Below are 21,018 nucleotides of genomic sequence, written 5' to 3'. Positions count from 1 at the left end.
CTAACAAAAATCAATACTAATTAATCTAACTAAAAGCACATGTGATTTGGAGGTCACGTGATTAAAAGTTTGGGGTAATTTTCAGTGAATTTTTTGGCACTCAGATGAGTTTTTAATGAATTTTTTTAAGTTAGGCCAATTAGAAATGGACATGTGTCAGCTTGCTATTGAACCATTTAAAAAAGAATCAAAAGTGAGAAGCGTGCAGAGTCAGTCTTCTTCCTTGAAGAGCCTCTGCAACTCAACTTTAGTTCTAGAAAAATTTCGAAAATTCATAACTTTGGTTGTGAAGCTCCGATTGATGAACCGTTTTCTCCTACATGCTCGTGAGATTGAGACCAACAATCTAAGGTAAATATTCAGGGTCTCACACAATAACAAACAAAATAACATCTTTGAGGCATTTAGTCGAACAATTCGTGGGCACTAGCAAAGGGGCAAATTCTGACATCCCCAAGGAAGTTTCTGGCGAGGGGAGGTGTAGCTGCACCTCCCTGCACTAGTGTGGATCCGCCAGTGCTCGTAACCATATATAATGCTCACTGTCATACATACATATTTCAAAGGAATAGTCATTTTTGGTCTGACATCAACTCCACTTTAAAATCCATCAAAATCCACAATTTTTTTGTATTTCCTTCAAACTCAATTTTTTTTAATACACCTAGACTTTTGTGGAATTTTAAGTCATGATTGAATATTTCTAGACTTTTATGACTCCTTTGATATCCTGATCAAATACCCATGGACTTTTAAAATCCTTTAAAATCCATTAGAGTTCCCAGTTGAATACACTCCCACACTTATTTTGTTGGCATGAAAGTGGAATGGGTGAGATTCAGTTTCTCATATTTAGGATGCAGAGTCTTGGAAATGTACTACCTTTACATGGAATGTGGTATCCATGAAATCCAATGAGCCACCTTGGGTTTTGTCATTCCTCTAATAGCATGTTTACTTGTGATGGGAAAAGTAATGAATTGTGGAAGTTAGAATTTATGAGATAGAAGAAATGGATATATATGAGATCAACTACCAACCTAATTCATGGCTTTTTAGGTTTTGGATTATGGATTATGCTGTAGAATCTACATAATTTATTTATTTATATTCATGATGTGTTAGTAAATGCATGAGAATAAGAAATCGAAAGAATTCTAATACCCATTCCAAGTATGCCATTAGAACCTTCTATGACAAAATTCTTCTTCTTTAAATTAAAATTCATTTCTAAATAGGAAGTACAAATTATTTTAAATATTTCGTGAATATTTATTGGAAAATAGAACAAAGTTTGATTTCCACATTTGGATAAAGTGATTCCAAATCTATGGATTTAGATGATATTATATGGTTAAATCATGAGATTATACAATCCATATGTATACCAGGATTCGAATGAGAGGGAAATGAATTTCAAATGACTCATTCCATATAACCATTTAAAACCAATTCCAAATATATTGCATTTAGTTATTTCAAATACACTGAATCTAATGTTTTCTAGTATTTTTTTTTAAATTAATTTTATTTCTAGCAGATTTAGCATTTTTGTCAAATCTTCAAATTCGTTCTTTCAAAATCCTCCATCCCAATGCAGCATGTACTGTACATATCAAACATTGAAGTAGTAGTAGATTATTTCATGATTACCATTTTCATTGAAAAGAAAAAAAAAACTTTATTTTTTGGTATATAAAAAAAAAAGGAAAAAAAAAAGGACTTATTCATTGTTCTCTTCTCGGAACAGCGCCACATAAAGCCCAAAGGCATTTGACACGTACGAGGCCCTCGCCCAATTACCATATAAACCCAAACCGAATAAATAAACTCTAACAAACAAGGCCGCAGAAGAAAAAGCCCTCTTTCTTTCCCGTTCTCTTTCTCTCGCTCGCTCGCTGGCTCGCCTCACAACAATCATCGTCAGCGAATTATCGCACAGTCACCCCACTCATCACACCTAATTGTAATTGAAGCTTTTATTTTTATTTATTTTTATTTTGGTTTTTAATTTGGCTTTTATTTTCCAAGTAAAAATTTTGGGAGGGAGGGAGGGCGATCCCTAAACCCAATTTTTTTCAAATCTAAATCTTCTCTCGCAATATGGCATTTCACGTCGCTTGCCCAATTACATGGTACCCTCTCTATCTATTCTCTTCTCTCTCTAAAACCTCTATTTCTTTCTTTTTCTTCTTCCTCTCTTCTCGTTTCTATCTTTCTCGCTTATTTCTTCTTCAAACTTCTCATTGTTTTCTCTCTGTCTCTGTTTGTTTTGGTTTTTTCTTTGTCCCATCGAAGCCGCCGAATCTGCGACTGTCCGCTAGGGTTTCCTCGCACTCTCGCCACCGACAATGCCAAGACCTTGTTCCTCCAAGACGTGCTTCGAGTCCATGACTTTCTCATCGATCCCACCGGAATTAGGGCTCGCGACGAAGGCAAAACCGTCCAGGTCGCCGTTCCGAGAGTTGCGCCGCCGCCTCCTCCACCTCAGCCGGTTCTCCCATCGATCGTCGGTGATGTTGCCGTTGTTGTTGATGATGAATCGGCTGCCGCGGCCTCCGCGCAGGCCAAGAGGGCCGCGCTCCAGCGCAAGGCTGCCGCGGATATGGTCGCCGCGGAGGACTTCGTTCGGCGATTCGAGTCCGGTTATTTGTCGGTGAGGTTCTTGAAATTTACTGCTCGTGATTATTGCAAAATTTTTTTTTTTTTGAAGTGCAAGTGTTTTGGAGCTAAATTATAGGATAATCTTGGTATTTATTTTGTATCTGAATCCATGTTATCGGTAGTGTTGATTGTAAAAGAATACTGAATGCTGACAAGTTTTTGGCTAATGCTGCAACAAAGTAACTTTTCCCCGGTTGCTTTCGTGTTTATTTTCATTTTGCCATGTGGTGGAATGATTTCGGATATTTAATAATTGGGAGTTTCCATGAATTTGGCTTCCATTCATTAGGGCATATCATATGTTTGTCTATATTTGTTAAAGAAATGCATCTCATTTTGGATTTTTATTTATAAGGAAGCTTTGAATATCTTTTAATTAATGTACACTGGGTCTATCTTTTAAGTTCAATTGAATTGGAATGAAGACATTGATATCTTTTGTACTTTGGAAAAAAATTTGTTAGAAGACAGAAGGTGGATTTTTAAGGTCTTATACAAGGCATTTAATGTTTGAAGAACACTAGGACTGGTCGTAAAAGAAATTAAGAGAGAGAAAGCAAACACTGTACAATAGAGCGGATCATTTTAGGGTCATCCAAAGTGGTTGCAGCACTTTTAGCTGAAAAAAAAAAGCTGTTAAGTAGCTTTTCTATGATAGTGCGCAAAAAGAGTTTACCTTCTTCTGGCATAAATTTCCCTAATGAGTCGTAAGAAGACTTTCTGCTTATGAATGACTGGATACAGCGTACCTTGTAAGGACAGGAGTTGAAAATCCATCATGATATGTTGAACAGAATATAGCTCCCATTACCTGCCTTTCCTAGTGTATCTACTCAAAAAAGCAATTTGATTGATGGGATTTGGTATGATACTTATGAAATCAACGATATCAATGAGATTGATTTCAAATATTTCTTCTTAGAGTGTATTGATTTGATCCCATAAGCTGGACCCCCACCCTATAGCATGTTGCTGCAGAAGCAGAACCCTGTCAAAAGAATTTGACTGCCAATCGAGGTCGGGAGCCTTTGTGTTTGCTTTTCTTGGGACACGTGCTGCCACTATGAATTTTGCAGTTTTGCTTAATGTCAAATCCTTTTGAGGATCAAATTTTTTTTTTTGGGGCGTTGATATCTTACTGTTCTTTGTGCCCTGGTATATGTTCTTTCTGTATTTGTTACATTGGAAATACTGGATTCTTTTTGCTTTTAACAGGATACCTCAAGAGGCATTGTGCGAGAAGAACAGGCTCAGTCCAATGTCAATGTTATGTGCCGGATATGTTTTTGTGGTGAAAACGAAGGAAGTGAGAGAGCAAGAAGGATGCTTCCATGCAAAACCTGTGGCAAGAAGTACCACAGGAACTGCATAAAAGTCTGGTCTCAACACAGAGGTGAGACTACTGTTCCAATTTTCATTTTTTATTTTTAATGAGGCTACAAATTTCAGGTAATAAATTTGATGGGACTTCTTTGTAGATCTATTTCACTGGAGTTCATGGACGTGCCCCTTGTGCCGAATTTGTGAGGTAATGTGTGACTTGCAGTATTCATCCAATGCTCTGTTTTTCTTGCTCTACAAAATTTTTATGTTTCCATTCTTCAATGCCACCAATCATGTATTTTTGGTATTCTTCTGTTATGTGAGCTATGGTGGTCAAAGTAGTTGTATTTGTATGTGAAATAGAATTAAGAATATGAAAGTTAGATTCATGCCCTTATCATTTAATACAAACACTAATCTTTACAACATCTTATGCTGATATGGTGTTCCTACAATAGAGTCATCACATTTTTAGCAGTAAAGTGAACATTAGCATGCTTAGTTTTGCTTTTTATCCGTGTAGTATAATCTTACACATGTACAACTCTTGTTTCTTCAGGTATGCCGAAGAACAGGAGATCCAAACAAGCTTATGTTCTGCAAGAGGTGTGATGGTGCTTACCATTGTTACTGCCAGCATCCCTCACACAAGGTGGGGTGTTCACTGCTTATTCCTGAGTTTATATATTGGCTAGGAAATATGCTTATATTTATTGATTCATGATGCAGAATGTTTCTCCTGGACCTTATGTGTGCCCAAAACATACACAGTGTCACAGCTGTGGGTCAAAAGTCCCAGGAAATGGCTTAAGTGTAAGGTATTAGTTCTTAATGTTTTACACTGTGAGTTTATCTTCTGTCTAGGGACATGTTAAGATGATGATTGCTATTTTTCTACCGTGGTTTGTGAACCTTTGTATTATCGTAATTCTTTTGGTTGAGCACCCTTCTATAACTTAGATTGTTCTTCTGATAATCAGGACTGCCGGCACCATGCCCATTTGTGGGATACCATCTCTTTAAACCCTTTTATGCTTGTGTATAGAGTTTGACACTTACACCTCATTTTTGTATTATGGTGTTTTTCTTTTGGTGTAGTTTTAATGCCTCAATGAAATCCACTTAAATTTAAATTTAAGTGTGTCTTTTGCAATGAGTTTTGGTTGGGTAAGATGCTTTGATTGCACTTTTAAGTGATCTAATTTGTTTTTCCTTTTTTGTATGTTTGTGTACTTCAATGTTTTCCTTCCCCATTTAAGTATTTTCCCTAAATTGGTCATTCAAATTCAAAGCCAGCAAGTAAACTTCCGTTAGGATATATTTCCTTTTCCTCAATTCTTTTCTTATTGTATAGAAAGTCAATTTTTTTACAACCTTGTAATTTAATTTAGCTTGAATTGGTGGACTCACTATTTGCTTGTTAAATTGACAGGTGGTTTCTGGGATATACTTGCTGTGACGCGTGTGGAAGATTATTTGCAAAGGGGAATTATTGTCCTGTTTGCTTGAAGGTATTGATTAATTTATTAAGGACATATATTTTTAAAAAAAAATTAACTTGCACTATTTTCATTACATATGAGTGATCCGTTTCATTTTTTATTAATAGGGAACCATAATGGCATATACCAATGTAATTTCAAATGGTGGATTATATTTGATGTTTAATTCAATATGTTATACTGTTTGCTCTCTCTCTCTCTCTCTCTCTGTAAAAATAATCCTGATATGCATATAGTATATAGTCATCAGACATGTTCTTATAAAAAAAAAATATAGTTGTCTGACATGCACACACAAATAAGGGAGGAGGTGGGGAGAGAGAAAATTCTTGACATTTCTGTTTATCCTATTTTGTAGGTTTATAGAGATTCAGAATCAACACCGATGGTTTGCTGTGATATTTGCCAGCGCTGGGTGCATTGCCAATGTGATGGAATCAGGTTCATTACTTTTATAGATCCATAATATTTCTGCTGAATTATCCTGCCTTTACATTTCCTGGTCCCAAAGAATAATTTTTTTAATCAAAGAGGGTGGTTTTTACCATTTAACTTTGGGTCCCAATGTGAGCGTTTATATAATGAAACGTTTCCCAAATAGAACTTGTCATTTGGAGGAGTAATTCCGTCACTCCTTTAATCTCTCAAATGTGTTTAATTAGCCATTATGGTCTGGCCAGCAGACCAATCAATCTAATAAACCTCCCTGCATGCATACAGAACTTTCCTAGTAAGCCTCCCTTCCAGTGTAGTGATTCATTATAAATAATGCAACCCTATCTTTTGACTTCAAAATTGGTGAATAATACGTGCTTATTTCTGAAAGGGATTGTTTATTTGTTCAGTGACGAGAGATATCAGCAGTATCAGTTAGATGGAAATCTCCAGTACAAATGTGCAACGTGTCGTGGGGAGTGCTACCAGGTTTGCAAAGATAAATAGAAATCTGTGTCTTCCCTTCCTTTTGCTCTAAGTTAATTAGTTCATGGTTGTCTTGATTTCTAATTTGATTATTTCCTATTTTGGAATTTCTTTTCCAGGTCAAGAATAATGAGGATGCTGTGAAAGAGCTTTGGAGGAGAAAAGACACCGCTGATAAAGATTTAATTTATAGTTTGAGGGCTGCCGCTGGGCTGCCAACTCAAGAAGAAATATTTTCTATTTCACCCTATTCTGAGGATGAAGAAAATGGTCCTCAAATATTAAAGAATGAACTTGGGCGTCAATTAAAATTATCTGTCAAAGGGTTAGTTGATAAGTCACCAAAAAAGACCAAGGACAGCGGAAAGAAATCTTTAAATAAAGTGTCTGCTAAGAAAAAGGAACAGCAGGATTTCTTAATTGGTACAACCGAAGTGAACCAGAGTTTTGGTGGACATGATGATTCACAGTCATTTGGATCTAGCTTGGGCTATGACAAGAATGATGAGATGCAGTCCTACAAAAATGCAGAACCAGATGTATATTTTTCACCCGTCACTGGAAGTATGGGCCACACCAAAGAGATTTGTTCTGTCAACGAGCCAGGTGTTTTGAAGCACAAGTTTGTTGATGAAGTGATGGTGAGTGATGAAGATAGGAGTTCCAAGGCCGTTCGTATCAAGGGTAAGTCTCATGGTCTTGATAGCGGAGAGGATACTGCAAAGCATGCTGGAAAGTCAAAGCCTGTGAAAGGGAAGAAGTTAGTTATAAATTTTGGTGCACGGAAGATAAATATAACTAAGTCTCCAAGGTCTGATGTTTCAACTGGTCAAAGAGAACAAGATGTGGTGACCTCGAATGGTATGTCATTTATGTGATGTGTTCTACTTTGCTATTCTTATTTTTAGCATTATCATCAGAAAGATTTAAAAAAAAAGAATTTAGTTTATTGAAATGGATGAATAAGTTTTTCACTTATAAATGTGTTGAGAAAGTTTCAGAAAATTGTAGGTTTACATACAACTAACTTTTTTCAGACATACATAGCTTAATATGATGTGTGATTGTAGGCTTATATTTATGATACAATGTTTGAGGAATATGCAACGTTGCTGCGTTTTGCAACTCTGTTGCTTGAGCTTGAGAGGAATAGCTATGAGTGTTCCCTAAGTCACTTTTAATTAGCATTTATTGGTCAGTAAGTTATCTCATCTGCACCCTGTTGGACCCTCACTATCTCTCATTCAGTGTTCGAAAAGGTCGAGTGGGTTGTTTGTGTTTTTTATACCCACACACTGAGAAAGGGGTGGAAGGTATACCTGTCCACCTTGCCGGTATCTTGGCGATGTCTCAATGAAATGGTGGAAATTTGGGGTGTAAACCCTCATTTCCTTGATGTACTTTGAAAGTCCACTGGGATTTTGGTGGAGCTGTTGGAAGGTCCCAACAAACATTATTCTCTTCCATTAACTGCAATACTTTTAGAGTAGAGAGAGCATCACTTATATTTTGAGGGCCAAAAACTGATGATAAGATAGCTGCTTATGGTGGGTATAGCCAAAAAACTTAAATGAACTAATAGAAATATAAAATTCTCCAAGAATGAAGAAGAAGGAACAAACAAGTTCATGAAAAAATTGATAAATAGTATCTCTTTATACCTAGTGTTAGGCTCATAGCTTTCATGCTATTTTATAAGTTTTTAACACTCTGCTCTCTCTCTCTCTCTCTCTCTCTCTCTCTCTCTCTCTCTCTCTCTCTCTGTCTCTGTCTCTGTCTCTCTATATATGTATTGTATATATACACACACATATATGACCTCAGTTCCTATTCATGGGCAGGCAGTGAAGATGTGAGCCAGCAGAAGGCAAGTCGTATGGTGGATAGACATGATGGTTCTGCTAATATCGGTGATGCTAAAGGTACTAGGAGTGCAATCCATTATTATACTGGAAAGTTTGATCCTTCCCATTGATTAGTAATTTGGTTAAAATTGATGTTTTGTCACGTTATGCAACTGAAATTTTCATGATGTTCTGTGTGTAGACAGAAGCGATTATTCTGGCCATTTGAAAGGTTCAAAGGTTGCTGGAAGAGAGGGAAATTTTATAAAGTTGGGAAAAGTTAGGTCAGGAGCTTCTGATTCTAACCCTAAAGTTGCTAAAGTAGATAAGGTTGATGGATACGAAGCCGTTCCTCCAGAGCCGGTATATGTTTCGTCCGGAAAAAGCATTGAAGGGGGCACAACTGCAGTTGTGCCTGTAGGTGAAGTCCCGACTATGAGAAATGAGAGGGTATACTCCCGCAAGCAATCACAAAGCAGGTCTAATATACGTAGTGAAAGCAATGATGATCCTGGTCAGACACCTGTTTCACATTCGCCGGCCAAGGATACAAAACCTTTATTGAAGTTTAAGCTTAAGAAACCTAATCTCGAAAATCAGAGTTCTTCCTACCAGGAGGAAGAAAAAAGTTACGTTAAGGGCCAACGGTCAAAAAGAAAGAGACCGTCACCTTTTATGGAGAAAACGTCATTTAGTGAGAATGATGATAAGACACAATCAGTTCAAGATAATCTAATGGATGAGATCATGGATGCTAATTGGATATTGAAAAAGTTGGGCAGAGATGCAATTGGAAAGCGAGTTGAAGTTCAGCAGCTATCTGACAATTCATGGTGGGTTTGATGGTTTATATATATTGCATCTCTTATATGGCAAAATTGATTGCTTAGATAAAGTGCGTCGCTTGATCCATTGTGTGCAAGTTTTACTCTTTAAAATTTTAAGTAGAATTCATGATGCTGTTGTATATGCTGTTCTATTCTTGAAAGAGGATGTGGTCACTTAGAAGGATGATGATTAGTCATGATTTTTTTACAATATCTTGCCTTGTATTTGCAAGAAACCAAAAGTTGCTTAGAATATAAGCTAACATATGAAAGGTGTTTGGAGTTGTGATGTCAACAATTTGTTCATGAAGATGAATGTCGTTCATATCTCTGTTAGATGCTTATTTCTCATGGATATGTGGCTGTCGATGGTGCTAAGTTACTTTAGTAGGAGCATTTTCCTGCATCCTTTATGTATTAAGGGTTTAGGTGCATTCATTTTGTGCTGATTTATATATTTTCCCACCTGTTTTATCCAGGCACAAGGGAGTGGTTACTGACATAATCGACGGCACATCAACGCTATCTGTTACTCAGGATGATGGCAAAGTCAAATCTCTGGAACTCGGGAAGCAAGGGGTTCGTTTTGTATCTCAAAAGCAGAAGAGGTCGAGAACATGAAGTCTGTCCCATTTCTTGTGTGATTTATCTTATCTGGAGACTTTCTTCTCCATTAAGATGGAGAGAAAATTCTCTGTTTCCAAAGGCCTGAAAACATATGTTGTAGCATTTCTGGTGGCTGGTATTTATGCTCATTCGTTTCACTTCACTCTTTCGAGAGCTGTATGTGGGGCTTTTCAGTCTTCCTTGAAGAATTTGCTCTGGTCGACTAGGGTAGTTCCAAGGTAGGCAGGCAAGCAAAGCTTTTCTTTCGACAGCTACCTCATTCTCTGGATGTATGTAGATAGATAGTTTTTTGTTTTTGGGTACTCAGAATTGATAATTTAGAATTTGCTGTAACAGGATAGGAATGAACAGCGTGAAATTATTGGGTGCTGTTTTTATTCAGGCTGGCTAGACGCTGTATCCGAGTCTTTACAAATTAATGGAATTGAATATGTTGAAGTTATGTTACTATATGTAATCTCTCATCTTCTCTCGGAAAAGGCAAATAAAAAATTAAATAAAAGAACTATTTTTGATAACTGGGAAAAAAACTAATTTTATTAATAATTTATGAATAAACAATATTGAGGCATGCAGTATGCCTGGGACTTAATCAAAGTGGCATGAAGGCGGACGGATTTTCAATAATTCCAGCAGCAAGTTTGCATTGTTGAAGAGAAAGATGAAGCCATTTTCACAACCCTTGATGATATCACCCTTTCGTAAAATGCCACAGACAAAAAAAAAGGTTTGGTGTTGTTTGTCATGAATTGTTGTTAACTAAAATTTAGATTCAAGTCCCTCATTTTAGATCATTCCATCCACACGGAGTATTGGACTTGAGCATCTCAAAGAGGCTCCCAAGAGAAGCTCCCTAGCTAGAATAGAGAATGCATAAGCAAAAATCAAGCTTCAGCAGACAACGCATCCTGCACGTGGAGAGTAAAAGTGATGAATAAAGGCTTCATACCTATATTTTTATACTTTTACAAGCACAATTAAGTGTTTAATCTAATTGCCAATGGGGTCTAGCCTAATGAAAAAGAGCATTGACTTGCAGATCAGAGGTCTTAAGTTCGAATCCCCAAGGTAGAGCGGTAAGTTTTTGCACTAATTTATTTAATCATTTAAAATATATATTGGGTTTGGAAAACAAATGTAAAGAAAATCTACTAAATTTAAGCCTTCTCGCCCCAACAAAACAACTACTCATCAATACTTGTCAAAATTTCATTCCAATATGAATACAGTTTTGGAGTGGGGGGACTATAATTCGTTTCTAGGTTTCTAAAGTTCCCGGAAGTTGATATTTCCGTAATAATCAGTTTCAATATTTTCATCCCTTGACCATTATACAACAGGAAATATTATTATAAGTTCATTAAATTATATTACAGACAACAACAACTCTCCAGAGCTTATAAAAATACAATACGGCCGGCTGCACACTCATGCATATGCAAGAAATATTATTAAACATGTAATCAGCAGGTGTCTTCGTCGTAATTTCTTGTTAAGTTCGAAACAATTCATGAGCGAATGCGCCTGATAGCGTTCTTCGTAGTTGCCAACGTTAACGACAAGTTTTCACACATTATGTAGGCATTAAGGGCAAAAGATACGTAAGTGTACAGTAAATTACATTGCATATTTAAATGACATTTTAAAGTAATATATATTATCCCAAACAACAAAAAGTAATATATATTAATATATGCAGACGCATATTCTTCTAACACCTGCAACCTAAATAATATTATTGACTTTATAATAACTAGCCTCTCTGCAGTCTGCACGCGCTTCTGTGCTTGTAAGAGGTTTAAAAAAAAAAAAAAAAATTTTAAAAATTTATTTTAGAATTAAAAAAGATAATGGATATAGTTGTGTTCCATAAAAATAGGATTCATTATCAGATTTTTCTTTTAATTTTAATTTTTAAAAAAAATATAAAAAGATGTGAATTTATCATATTATCCTCATTTAATTAATAATTTCAATTCTTAATGTTTGCATTAACCATGGGCATTTTATGATATTTTGAATCTTTTATCATTTTTCTGACTTTTGCTTTATATATAGATTAAAAAAAAAAAAAAAAACAATATAACCCTTGACAAGAGAGGCAGGCAGTGTTTCATTTTCTTCATGTTGAAACAGTGCACCCTCTAATTAATTTATAATATAACTTTAATTTTAAATACTAAACTCATAGTGAATTTCTACTATGATGGCCGTGACCTTGGAAAATCATTTCTGCGAACCAAACGGAGATTTAATGTGCAATGGGGCAGGACCCAGTTTGGAGAACTCTGTATGATTGACTTGTGTGGTATTGGAATATGATACTGATCACCTGATATTACATGTTTATGTATATTCCCCATCTCTTGGACCACAAAAGTCCAAGAGATTGTGGTCACCACCGTTGGATATTAATCCAATGGTTTAAAAAGGTTTCTTAAAATGAGTGCAAGAGTGAGTGAACCGTTGAATTTACATCCAACGGTGAGTGACCACAAATCTCTTGAACCCTTGTAGTCCAAGAGATCAGGACTGTACCTAATATATGAATAAAATACAATTTAATCAATTAAAGTAAAGACTCACATATTATACTAATCGATGAGAAAAGCATCCACATGAAATTACGTAACTATGCATAAAGTAAACACCCAAATATTGAAAGCACAATATATTATACTTATCAAGTTGATTAGTGTTTAAGCATAGCAACAAATAAAAAATTTGAGAAAAACAATATGGTTGGTGGTTTACGCGTACTTTCATTTCCTTTTATTTGTTTCTGGAGGTCTTTTTTTTTTCTCTATCGAAGACAAACCTCAGCAGGACAACAGCATTGTGCAGTCACGGATCGATCTCTCCTCTTTCCTTTTGCTGGTCATGTAGTGCAGGAGGTCGATTGTCGGAAACGACACATTTCCAGGTACGTGTTATTCCTCTGCATTCATCATCACAGGAAGAGCTAGCTAGCCTTTCAGTTAGCTGGTATTTCCTCTGTCATTAACAATCATGTTTTCTTCTGAAAAATGTAACCCCACAATAGGAGAATCCTCATAGTTGCATACATATGATTTTTCACTTGTTTTACTGGGTGTTTATCTCAAAAGTTGATACACTATATCTAGAGTCCCCTTCTATATGGAGGAAATATTTTCGTGTTATCTTCTGGGGTCACTCTCCACCGTTTATTTTCAAGTCTTCATTCATAAATCGTCATTGAAAAACAGTAGACAAATCAAAAATCATTAAGACATCTAGTTATGATGTAATAAATATACCAAAATGTCTTTTTTAAGAAACACTAAAATGAGTACCTTCTATTGGGAGCCTCTCAATATCATTCAGGATTTTTTGTAACAGATACTTTTGTAGTTCCTTATTATCTTTAATCCATCGTTTTTTTATAATCGACAGATGATAAGATAAATAGAGGGAGGGGCTTCTGGTGTTTTATTTGCTTTTGTTGATGCTGGTTGTGCTGTTGCTTGTTTTGGTTGGTTTCCTTTTTTTATTTGTTATTTGTTTTTGTTGGATGGTTGGCTGGAATGCAATGATCTTTAGCCCTAGAAAAAAATGAAATAATACAAAGGAAAAGGTACCGACATAAGCGACGAAGGTGATGGGGTGGCAGCTGTCGAGTAGGTGGGTATTCTTTTTCAATTTTATTTTGTTTTGTTTCTAATGGGAGGTAAAATTAGGGCATTCTGGGAAACAAAATTGAGTAGGTGGTTTCAGGAGATTGGAAACCATTTATACATATAAATATATCTCTCCCTTGACTCCATAGAGCAAGCCAGTCGCCTTCTCCATAAAACAACCACAATAGAATAGAACCCAAAATACCTAAGAATCCTTGGTGGTGATAATATGTAAATTATTGTGTATTCAATTTTAGGTATTGGAAAAATTCAAAACCTTATAATAAGTCAATGATCAATTGGCATTGAATTCCACAAAACTCTTTTGACAAATAAATCACAAAAAATAGGAGGTATTTTGAATTTCCCACAAAATCTGACCAATCAAGTTTTGAAATTTGTTTAGGGATTTGTCCCACAACAAAATAAATGTGATGGACTGATAGAAAGTAGGGAAATTGAGTACAGTTTCGAAAAAGAAAAAAACCCCTAAGAGCTTGTTTAGTATTCAACTTGAATTCAACTTTTTAAACTCAAAAACAGGATTTGAGTCTAAAACAAAAAAACCTGTTTCGTAGCCTTATTTTTAAAAACTCAATCTCAAGAGCAACTAAAAAAACACCTCAATTATTAAAAACAAAAAATATCTATTTTTTTTTTCTAACCCACAAGTTCCCAAATTTTTAAGATTTGAAAATTGTTTTCAAGTTGCATACCAAACAAATTTTTGAATCTTAAAAATAGATGTAAGAACCCCTTATTTTTAAGAAAAAATCAAAGTTTTTGAGTTCTCTATTTGAATAGGATACCAAACGTCCTCTAATTTTCTGTAGTCTAAATTTACTAGACGATAATTTAAACTACTCTAAAGAAGATGAATCATACAAAGAAATACCTGCCCTACAAAGAAAAACCTTATAAGAAGCGATTAGATGAATCATATTTTCTAATCATATTAGCTAACTACGTCACCTAATCCTCCTGATAGTCTTTATATATTGGGGTATTAGTTTCAATTCATTGTTCCTATCAACACGAGTCTTGTCTTTTAATAGGTAGGTGTGACGTGTATCCTAAGTTAACCAATATTTTATATGAACATGACGTGCTCTTACACATAAGCAGCCAAATAAAACAGACAGGAATTAGTATATCTTGGAAGAGTGGTTATCATGAAAGGAGTAATTACTATATTATAATTAGAAAAGTAGCATCATCCCATTAGGGCCATCAAGTTTCCTTTCTTCTTCTAAGAATATATTTGTTTTGAATCCTTTACGGAATTTAATATTTTTTTATTATGGGAATTTATTGTTTTGGAAGAAAATAACATTATTGCCACTGATATTCTTGGCACTCAAGGTGAATAAAAACATTAGTGTTAATAGCACAATGGACATGAATAACCGTGATTGTTAGCTATTAGACACCTAAAATATTTTGGCCATTTCATTCAATGCCACGAATGTATTTTCTTATAATATAATATGAGAAATACAAAGGTCGTGTAGTTAATGATCCTGACTTGTGTACTAATGCACCATATTGCTTAAAAAGTTGTACATAAATGGTTTAGATTCAAAGTGTAATATCATAAACATCGTATGTGTTGTCACGTTCACACAAAACTTAATGTGATCAGTGATATAAATTTGTAGTCTAAAATTTAAATAAAAATTATTAATAGCTCTTAGAAGGCCCCATCAATATCTATAAAATAAATGAAATATATATACAATTTGAACTCAGCAATCTCGGTTGAACTGTAGCTGCAATTAAGTTCAAACTCTTACAAAACTAACTTGTTTCTTGAATGGCGTGTATAGTATCCGACGAAATGGTTGCAGAAGATTTCAGCTCAACACCTTGCCCTCTATCAAAGGAATCACATCATGAAAAAGTTATATTACAAACAGGCGATGCACATGGAGACTGTGGTGAAGATTTTACCTCGCCCGCTTGGCAGCTGGTGTCAGCTTCTTTTAAAACACCATCTCTTGATGCACTGGAAGATTCACGTAAGATCTCTCTCTTTAAAAACTATTCCGAGGAATTAAAATGATCGTTGCTTGCAGTGTTGTACAACCATTTTGCATCTTAATACGAGTGTTTAGTGTTCTATTCTGTTCATAGAATTTTGCACAGAAATAAGTAATCAGGCTACAGCAAAAGAATACATTAATTAAATTTTGTTTTCATCTCTGTTTATTAGTTTATGTTCAACTACAACCAACTAGTGGAAGTGTTCTTGTGTTACATATTATATAACCATGTTTTTCAAATCTTTACAGCCGAAGCAAAACAAAAATACTTCAAAAAATGCGTGCCCCTACACTTGGCTGCAGTAAATGGTAGCTGGGAAGCGGCTAAAAGAATCATGAATGAAGATGACACTCTTTTACATGCATCTATCACGAAAGGATGGCAGACTGTTCTTCATGTTGCCGCAGGAGCAAAACATGTTCACTTTGTGAAGGAGTTGCTGAAATTGTTGGACGAACGCGACCTAGAATTACAAGATCAAAAGGGCAATACAGCCTTTTATCATGCTGTTGCAGCTGGAACCATACCAGTGGCTAAGATTTTGATGCAAAAGAATCCAAGGCTGCTAGAAATTCGGGGAGGTCAAGGATTGTCACCACTCTATTATGCTGCTTTGTTTGGACATGACAAGATGGCTTCGTATCTCTACCCTAAACTCATAGAACTTGTTAATGAGGAGGAAAGAGCTGGGATATTTTTCAGCTGCATTAACAACGGTTTATATGGTAAGCATGTTAACATGTCTATAAACAATTGATTTCGTTATCGATGACAATTTACTATGTCTGACCCCTCATTGGGTACATGGCCTTAAGATATGTAGGCCAAATACATGCAATCATCGGCAAACTACTATGCAGACAAGAAAAACATTCTTTTGAGGCCATTCAGAGAATTCCCGACGGAATTTCAAAATGTGGTGGCCGAAAGTTTCTTCAGCTTTTGGAATATATTAAGTAAACTGTGTACGGATAATTAGGAATCTTCATTTCCAATTAACAGTGTTATTGTTTTTTTTTTTTACTATGCAGAACTAGCATTGAAAATGCTTAAAGAATATCCGGCGCTTGCAGTGGTTCGCAACGCGAATAGTGAGACAGCATTGCATTTGTTGGCTCAGAAGCCTTCAGCATTCTCCATCAAAACTTCAAGAATATTGAAAAACTTCCTTTATTCTTGTAATTCTCTCACTCATTGCACCTCTTTACTACTCTTCGCATGACTTTAATCAATAATGGTGATAGCCCGAGTTTTGTCTTATCATGTTAATCTCATACCATTTCAAATTCATGTAGAACACTACTAAACTCTAACACGTTTAATTAGTGATGCTAGGGGAATTAAGCTAACCTAATTGAATTTATCATGTTGACTAGCATATGTATTTTGGTCAACTAGAAACTTAGGGCTAATCCCTTGTTTCGAAACCAAACCTATCACTCATGCTCATCCTTCTAATTGCGAGCAAAACCACAAGAACATTTATTCAATAACAAAGTCATATTCTCTTCGTATGGTTTCTGGTTTTTCCTAACAGCCTTCCATTATATAGTTGAATGAGTCTGTGACAAAATAGAGTTATTCGTGTTTCACGTTATCACAACCTTTTTGTTATTTATGTTTGAAACATTAAGGTTATAGCATCAATATTCCTAGGTTGTACGTATAAGTTGTTTAGATATATATATTGTGATGCAAGTTTGAAAGTTGACAAACCCCATAATTAAAGGGAAAACAGTAGAGAAATTGACCATACCTACGTTCATACTCAAACCAAAAATCTAATTTGCTTTCGACTTGTTCCAGGTACAAACAAGAGAAACTTGACAACAACTCCCTGCTATCAATTATTGAAATGTCTTTGGGAAAAGCTTTTATTGCAAAATGACTCGACTCTTATCGACGTTATAAGAAGGCCTTCAAATGTACTATTTATCGCAACAAAGCTGGGAAACTTTAAGTTCGTGGCTGAGCTTATTGGCTCTTATCCTGATTTGATATGGGAAACTGATGACAGCAATCAGAGTTTATTCCACATCGCAGTCGCATACCATCAGGCAAGCATATTCAGTCAGGCACAAAAGCTGGGTTTAAATAAGAATATCGTGCTCTCGTTTATAGATGATAAGAACAACAACATACTGCATTTAGCTGCGAAGTTAGCTCCACCAAATCAATTGAATACCGGGACAAGATCTACCATTCAAATGAAACGAGACTTATCATGGTTTAAGGTAACCCATCTCTCCCTCCCTTTTAAAACAATAATGTAGGAGAATTTTTAATAATTTTTTATAGGGCTTTTTAGATCTAGATCCAAAATGATTAGCTGTCATTGGGTTTAGTCCTTGCGTTTTTGGTTTTATATGTAGGTCCTTTGACATTTATTACTTTTTTTGTTGTGCCGATTTTACCCTTTAAGGTAAACAAGGAAAACACATTGAAAATCTAAATTTAATGCATTATTTCCTTGTAATTGAATTCCAAAATTTAAATTTTGAATTATTTCCTTGATAATATTCCTAATATATGGATAAAATACAATATAATCAATAAAAAGTAAAGACCCACATATTATACCAATCGATCAGACAAGCACTCACATTAAATTATGTACATGACATACAGGTAAATAGTGTTATTATTAGCAATGAAAAATACTTAGTGATAAATCGTGTTACCTATAAGTTAGGAACATAAATTAGGAGACTACCTATAAGTTAGATACAAAAATAGACAAAATAAAATTGTATGTTATCTATAAAAAAGGTAAATAAAATACTATTACATGTTGTAAAAAATATGAAAAAACATATATATACATGTGCAATAGGCAATAGGCAGTAGGCAATATGACATAAATGATTATTACTCGATTCAAGTCATCAGGAGCAACATTGGAACAAAAAATAATTTTTAAAATAAAATAATAAAAAGATTACATCATAAAATATTTAAAAATGAATGTAATTCTTAAAAAGATTACATAATAAAATATTTAAAAATGAATGTAATTCTATGAGGCACAAAAGTCAAAGGACTTGGATCAAAGTCACTAAATCCGAGAATTGAACCCAACTCCTCAATAGGAATTAGGATCTATATCAACTTTTCTATTTTTTATATTACAGGATGTGTATGTATGTGTTTGTTTATGTATATATATATATATATATATATGTATAAAATATGTTCGCTTATTTGGACACATATGTTAAAGTTTAATCCGGATGAAAAAGATGGTTGAGTAGTACAAAGACAGGTTCCTCCCTTAAATTTTAGCTTGTAACTCTTGAGCTTTGGGGTTGAATGATACATAAGAGATAGAATTTAAGTGAGTAAGGCGCATGTGTAAATGCTCTTAACTACTTGAGTTACAAGTCCGTTATAATCTTTTTTATTTGTGAGATAAAAACATTGATATTTATATATTGTAAACAAATAAGTTGTTAGGTTAGTTTTTCATGTTTGCCAGTTCCACATGTAATGACTCATATTATTGATCACCAGGAAGTGAAAAAGTTCGTTCCACCATCCTACCAAGAGATGAAAAACTCAGAAGGCAAAACACCAAAGGATATATTTATCGAAGAACATAAAATGTTTATCGGGAAAAGGAGTGTGGTTTCCATCCCAATGCATAAAGCAAGTGCAATGGAGGCTCTAAATTAAGCTCAACCACCACCGGGCTCCAATATTTACAACCCCAAGCTGCAAAAAAATATAGACATGTTTTACGAACGGGGTCTACCTCAATGAAAAATAGTCTTGATTTGCAGAGTCGCATGGTCTTTGTAGTTGTGGAGAAGATAAATCTACATGTAAGATATAAATTCTCTCTGCGGCCAAAATTCACTTTGTGTATTATAGTTACATGACAAGTTAAATTTATACCAAGTAACATTTTTAGCACTTCTTTTATAAATATATCTATATCAATGGTTCTACTTCCAGCCTGAAAATAAACCATAGGAAAATTCTGGTTCAAATGGAACACAAGAAAATAAAATCAAAGGAAATTCATGGAACTAATGGTTTTAAGTTGAACAAGATGGACGGATGAGTGGTGTTGGTTGTTTGGTTTTGGATTGTTTGAGGGCCGAAGGCCGATTTCGTGAATTGCATGAAATTATATTGTGAGTGCTGCCGTTTGGGATATTAAATGTGTTCCATATTATGATGTTCCCCAAGTTTTGGACTCAATCTGATATCGATTGGTCCATGAAATTGGACAATTTAGGTTCGTACGAAGTTCGTTTTGAAATGGAGTGGTTGGTGTATTGCATAGATCTAGAGATTGGATTTCACTCAAAACCCACTGAATGACTCCTCCCACCATATTATGATGCTCCCCAAATTGGTCTCAAGTTTGAATCTTCATGGCACTTTGATAGTATGTGTGTGTGTGAAATCTCATTCCCTCTTGTAATTTAAACTATCGTTTGTGGTTGTAGCCCATGTAATGTAACCCAAGCAGGTTCTGTAGGAAATAAGTGCTAAATTGCTATAAAATAAATAAATAAACACTACAAACAAAACAGATTTTTACAACAACAGAATTGAATTAAAAGAATCTTAATTGAGTCAAGGCAAGTGTTGGACACTCTGACCTTAAGATGAAGTACGCCCCACAACGGTACTTATGGTTCACTAACACTCGCCTCCCAGGATACAATGACTCCCCTCCTTGTGAAAGAAGCACTGCAATTTACAAGGAACTTTGAACCAAATTATACAGGAACCTCTCTTTATAAAAACTCTAATGCTTTCTATATGTGAAAGTCTGTATGTAGAGAATTAAACTGAATTAATAAAACTGCAGGAGGATTGCTCTATTTATAGATGATGAAATACCATTTCTAAAAAGGTATCTCAATCTGAAAAGGCAAACAATGCATCCCTTGGTCTGAAGAGTTATCACCCCAAACAATGCATCCCTTGGTTTGAAAAGTTGTCACCCCCCATGTGAAGATGTCTTTAACCCAAAGGATTTTATTAATTTCCGTTCAAATAGGAAAATCAAATTTAATTAATATTAAATTTTCCAACAGGTTCCACGTGAAGCAAAGACATCTCCCATTCACTCGTTGAGAATGCGTGGCTGGGGAGGTACTTGCCAACATTTGCAATAGTGTGGAGACTAGCTACGCAAAAAATGTTATTATCATTATTTTTTATTTTAGGGTTAATTACAGTTTAATACCCTGTAGTTACATCCTTAAGACATGTTAGTCTCTACCGTCTTAATTTTTACAATAACATACCCCAATTTTTTAAATTTGTTACAATAATGTGTTTCCACCATTAAGGTTTCCATCAGATCTCTCTGTTAGTTGCCTATGTGGCACTATGAGTCCCACATTAAAATATTAAAAAACAAAAAAGGGATAAATAAACTCCCTCTGTCTCTCTCTCTATATGCTCTCCCTCTATCCCGCAACCATCCAATGCCCCCTTCTTTGATTTCCTTTTCCCCCATTCCCCATGACCATCACCCTCCAACCCCCAATGAAACCAAAACCCCAACCCAACCCCACCACCCCCCTTCCTTTCCCCCCTCCCTCCCTGGGGCCTGATTTGTTCTTCCCCCTATCTCGACCCAAACTCTAGGCCCCACCCCCCAACTACA

General features: G+C 35.2%; 2 protein-coding genes across 3 annotated transcripts; both read left to right on the top strand.

Annotated features, from left to right (window-relative positions):
- Nucleotides 1-1,849: 1,849 nt before the first annotated feature.
- Nucleotides 1,850-10,165, top strand: LOC117618824. 2 transcript variants are annotated; one of them, XR_004584492.1, is made up of 14 exons: nt 1,850-2,135; nt 2,299-2,656; nt 3,880-4,057; nt 4,143-4,192; nt 4,547-4,639; nt 4,717-4,805; nt 5,420-5,498; nt 5,848-5,930; nt 6,335-6,413; nt 6,530-7,271; nt 8,252-8,332; nt 8,457-9,087; nt 9,561-9,926; nt 10,045-10,165. XR_004584492.1 is itself a non-coding variant. In XM_034348560.1 (13 exons), exons 1-13 carry the CDS (start codon nt 2,104-2,106, stop codon nt 9,700-9,702), a joined length of 2,637 nt encoding a protein of 878 aa, XP_034204451.1. In that variant the 5' UTR covers nt 1,850-2,103; the 3' UTR covers nt 9,703-10,158. The 2 variants fall into 2 exon arrangements, 1 of the variants encoding a protein (XP_034204451.1); XM_034348560.1 differs by having other exon boundaries at nt 9,561-10,158.
- Nucleotides 10,166-15,944: 5,779 nt separating this feature from the next.
- On the top strand, nt 15,945-19,127 carry LOC117620215. Its single transcript, XM_034350358.1, has 4 exons — nt 15,945-16,114; nt 16,421-16,567; nt 17,196-17,623; nt 18,900-19,127. Exons 1-4 carry the CDS (start codon nt 16,021-16,023, stop codon nt 19,059-19,061), a joined length of 831 nt encoding a protein of 276 aa, XP_034206249.1. The 5' UTR covers nt 15,945-16,020; the 3' UTR covers nt 19,062-19,127.
- Nucleotides 19,128-21,018: the final 1,891 nt, after the last annotated feature.

This window comes from Prunus dulcis, chromosome 2 (assembly GCF_902201215.1).
Source record: "Prunus dulcis chromosome 2, ALMONDv2, whole genome shotgun sequence".
Taxonomy (NCBI): Eukaryota; Viridiplantae; Streptophyta; class Magnoliopsida; order Rosales; family Rosaceae; genus Prunus; species Prunus dulcis.
The sequence above is the reverse complement of the archived record's forward strand: the minus strand, read 5'-3'. Positions and strand labels throughout refer to the sequence as shown.